Source organism: Orbicella franksi, chromosome 9 (genome assembly GCF_964199315.1).
Source record: "Orbicella franksi chromosome 9, jaOrbFran1.1, whole genome shotgun sequence".
Taxonomy (NCBI): Eukaryota; Metazoa; Cnidaria; class Anthozoa; order Scleractinia; family Merulinidae; genus Orbicella; species Orbicella franksi.
Window position 1 is genome coordinate 14,450,678 of NC_138153.1, and position 4,020 is coordinate 14,454,697.

Sequence of the window (4,020 nt, forward strand, 5' to 3'; positions counted from 1 at the left end):
TGTTGTAAGCGAGTGAACCGACACACCGGAAAGTCTTAGCAAAAACAGTGTGTGTTAATTTCATGTAAAACTTCATGTTATCGCCAAAATTTGTCATTATTTTAACATCTGGACAAATCGTCAATTCTCCAGGCTGTTTGAGTGTCGATTGGGATAGGGTAATTCCAAGAGCTGGACTGATTTTTGATATGCGCACTAGCAACATAGCTGAAGGAAGTGCTGATCGGCGAGGTTGAACTCGTTACAGCAGAAGAGCTGACGCACGGGAAAAAATCAGTCCAAATTCAGTTGTCAAACTGATAGATATCCGTGATATCAAATTAAGAATGAGGAGACATTTGACAGAGGTTAGATAGTATAAAATGTTCGTCCGTTGGTTCTATCAGTCCATTCTCGACAAAGAAAGGATAAGTCCTTTGTTGCGAGAAGAACGAAGCAGTGCTACTTTTATTTTACCGAGGAAAAAAGATGGTAAGTTTAATTTGACGATAATTTTGTTTGATTTGATGCCGCAGTCACCAGTAATCAAAAGAGTGCAGTTTGTTTAATTTTTCAGCCAAAAAGAAATTTCTAATACATTTTTGTTTTACTTTCACCAGGAGTTCAAGGTGTTCCTTCTGTGCTCAGCCGTCCTTGTTGCTACCACATATGCAGCGACTGTCTGTAAATGTGAAGAGAAAAAGGTACAAATTAAAAATTAATTGCAAATTAATTGCAAATTTATAACTAATTGCTTTGATTTAGTGTTAACAGTTGCACTTTAACCATCATTTCATGAGTTCCATAGTCCAAATGTTGTAAAACAATTCATTAAACTGCGAAGACTTCGTTGCGTTGATCAGTCGAGTTTAAAAGATCTAGAAAGAGTGGAAATGTAGAGGTCAATGTGATTTGGAAAGATTTCAATAACTCAATAACCTCTTTCTTGCGCAATGATTATTTTACAAATTGATGTTTTCTTGACTTAACAGGATACCGAGTCAAAGTACAATGTGAAAGTTAAAGATGGGGATAAAGAGATTGATGAAGAGATCAAAGTCGACACTGGGAAAAAAACAGAGACCGTGAGTGTCTCAAAGACGGATATCGGGAACGCGGGAGAAGTCAAAGTAGTTTATGACTTTGAAAAGGTAAAATACAATGTGTAGAGATTGCATGATTCACTGGCTTTAAATTTTTCAGAAGGATAGATCCCGATCGGCATTTCTCAGTAAATATTGAACTAGAAAGGAAATTACTGCAGCCATTTTTTTCCACTCATTTAATAATTAATTCGGCAGTCCCTCATGATCAATCGCTTAGTTCACTCGCCAGTTTTTATCAGTATACTGTTGTAATTCTTCGCTTAGAGTCACGCCAATTCGTTTTATTTACTGTTTTCCCTAAGTCATGATATCATGACCTTAAGTCATGATATCGTTGCATGATTGCCTATCTTTCTTGCAGAACTTAACCATGCATCGACTTTCTGCTGCAAAAGCTTGTTTCCTGAGTGAATCTACTGGGGATGTGCCAGAGCCAGAGGTGCTCATCAAGTTACTCGACCAGGTAATTGAATTTAGTGAGATCTCTTTTTATTTCATCATGTACTACGCTTCACCTGGATGCACGTGCGATGAAATGGGATTTGATACTGTATTTTAATTGGTAGCTTTCACAAGGTCAAACTTTTTAACTGAAGCCATTTTAAAATCGTTGGATAAGCATTTGTTAACCCCAACTAAACGAGCCCAGTATTAGTTTACACCTCCTCATTTTTCTTTGCTTTTTAATAGTTGTTTTTAGTAATACTCGGAAAAGGAAATCCTAGGAATCCTTTTATTTATCACTCAGGCCTTCAATCCCAACTTCAGACGTTTGGCAGGGTGTTGATCGATTTTGAGCTGAATGTGCTTAATTTGTCTAAAATATAAGCATTTCTTGTTCATTCAAGCTGCTCTTGTTATACTTTACAGCAAAGCGGCACTTTAACGGCAAGGAATGGGACAGACGAGGAGTACGATGTTGTTTCGACCGTCAGTGATCGCTCGTTCCTGGGTGATGAAATGGCCTCTATGTGTGCAAAGCTGCCCATTTATCGCGTCAAGAAGAGTACAACTCGACGTTAGTGTTATACCTCATACTGTTATTGTAATCAAAAGTGTGCCGCGCATATAGGATACTTAAAAAAAAAAAAAACTAGTGCTATTCAGTTAGTATTATTCCAAAACTTATTCACCCAAAAGTTTGGGAAATCTTAATGCTAAAATCGTGAAGAAGAAATGGTCGAAAAAGTAAAACACTAGCGTAGCGTTTTCGGCAAATTTAAACTCCTTGATATCTAGGTAATGTTGTTGGGCGGTCCTAACTCAGTCATCAAAAGTTCCTGAAAAGTCTTAACATGGAATTGTTAATTACCAACCAAAAGAAACACTGCAATACGGGGTAAGACTTGGAAATTGAGAATATCATAATTTCACTTTTCGTCTACCGAAGGAACGCTCGATCGGCCGTTTCTTGCCGAGAGAAGATCTGACTCTTTCTCATCTATCTAGACACTAAGTGCTCAGTGGCTTGTTTTATGTCATGCCGTTCCATTTGTAAATTAATTATGTTGGAATTACGTTTAACTGTCAATAGCCTATTTTTGAGTAGATATGTGAACCATATATCATAAATTTACCTAATTTTTAATATTTTTACTTTCGTTTCTCTAGCTGGCTGACTGACCGGACTGAAAGACAGACAGAGAGACAGACAGAGAGACAGAGAGAAGGACTGACTGACTGACTGACTAACTATATGACTGACTGACTGAATCACTCACTCACTGACTCAATGACTATCTGACTGATTGTCTGACTGTCTATCTGACTGACTGACTGACTGACTGTCTCTAAATAACTTGCTGGCTGACGGACCGATTGGCTTACTGAGTGACTTATTTACTTACTTTGTAGGTGTAAAGCGTTGGCCTTGCCATTATTATTGCTACCGCGATTGTCATTATCACCACTGGTACCACTGGGGGTGGACACATGGTTGCCACTGGAGATGTGTGTGGCATAGCTGCGGCTATTGAAAACAGCAAGGAGATGTTTCAAGGCTCGTCGTGTGATAGAGATAAACAAAAATATCCAGATGCTAGTGACTATCATATTTTGCTGCTTTGATTAAAAACTTTTGATTTGGAAGAGCTGATTTAAAAGTGAATGAACTTCTAAAAGTACAGTGCGGCATTGAGACCTGTAGACTATATAGTTTATACCATGAAACAGCGGAAGAAAGTCTGCTTTTTTAGACTGGCAAATCTTTGCAGCAATTTCAGACGAGATCAATTGGCTAAGATGCTATTGATTTGTAGAAACAGGGCTCCTGGTAGAAAAAAAATGATTTCAAGGTGAAAAAGCTCGGTTAAATTTCGCAGAAAAGTGTGATACTGTGTAGGAAAGTAGTTCAATAATGCTATTGCAAAATGTATAAGTGCGAATTAAACAACAATTAATTCAAGAAATGAAACAAATAAAAGTCACTTGTGCTTTTAACTGGGAAACGTGTACTTTCTGACTAAAAATATATTTCTGTGTATTTGAGCATTTATATCTATCAAGGCTATAAGTTTTGTTCTTCGGTGCAATCCGAAAAATTCCCGCGCTTTTGAGAGTTATTGACTTTAATTTCAGGCAATTTCGGGCAATTTACGTCTCGTATATTTACTGCCAATATCCGCGAATAATTTCTGTTGAAGCTTCGGTGTTAAACATTCTTTTTTGGTTAGTCTAAATGACGTAACTCTGAAACGGTGAAGAACTTCTCCGAATTAAACGTGAAACGATAATCATGATAAATATCCGTACTGAGAGAAGTAGTGCGCTCGTGTCCGGATCGAGCGGTCCGTCTTCGAGTCCTGGCTGGGGACATTGTGCTGTGCACTTTCTTGGGCAAGACACTTCGCTCTCACATTGCCTCTCTCCACCCAGGTGTATGAATGGGTACCGGCGAATTTAATGCTGGGAGTAACTCTGCAATGGACTAGCATCC

At 38.2% G+C, this 4,020-nt stretch overlaps 1 protein-coding gene across 1 annotated transcript; it reads left to right on the forward strand.

Moving 5' to 3' along the window:
* Positions 1-414: 414 nt before the first annotated feature.
* Positions 415-3,532, forward strand: LOC145496896 (uncharacterized). Its single transcript, XM_081476666.1, has 6 exons — positions 415-471; positions 600-683; positions 972-1,130; positions 1,447-1,548; positions 1,956-2,103; positions 2,940-3,532. Exons 1-6 carry the CDS (start codon positions 469-471, stop codon positions 3,059-3,061), a joined length of 618 nt encoding a protein of 205 aa, XP_081332792.1. The 5' UTR covers positions 415-468; the 3' UTR covers positions 3,062-3,532.
* The last annotated feature ends 488 nt before the right edge of the window (positions 3,533-4,020 follow it).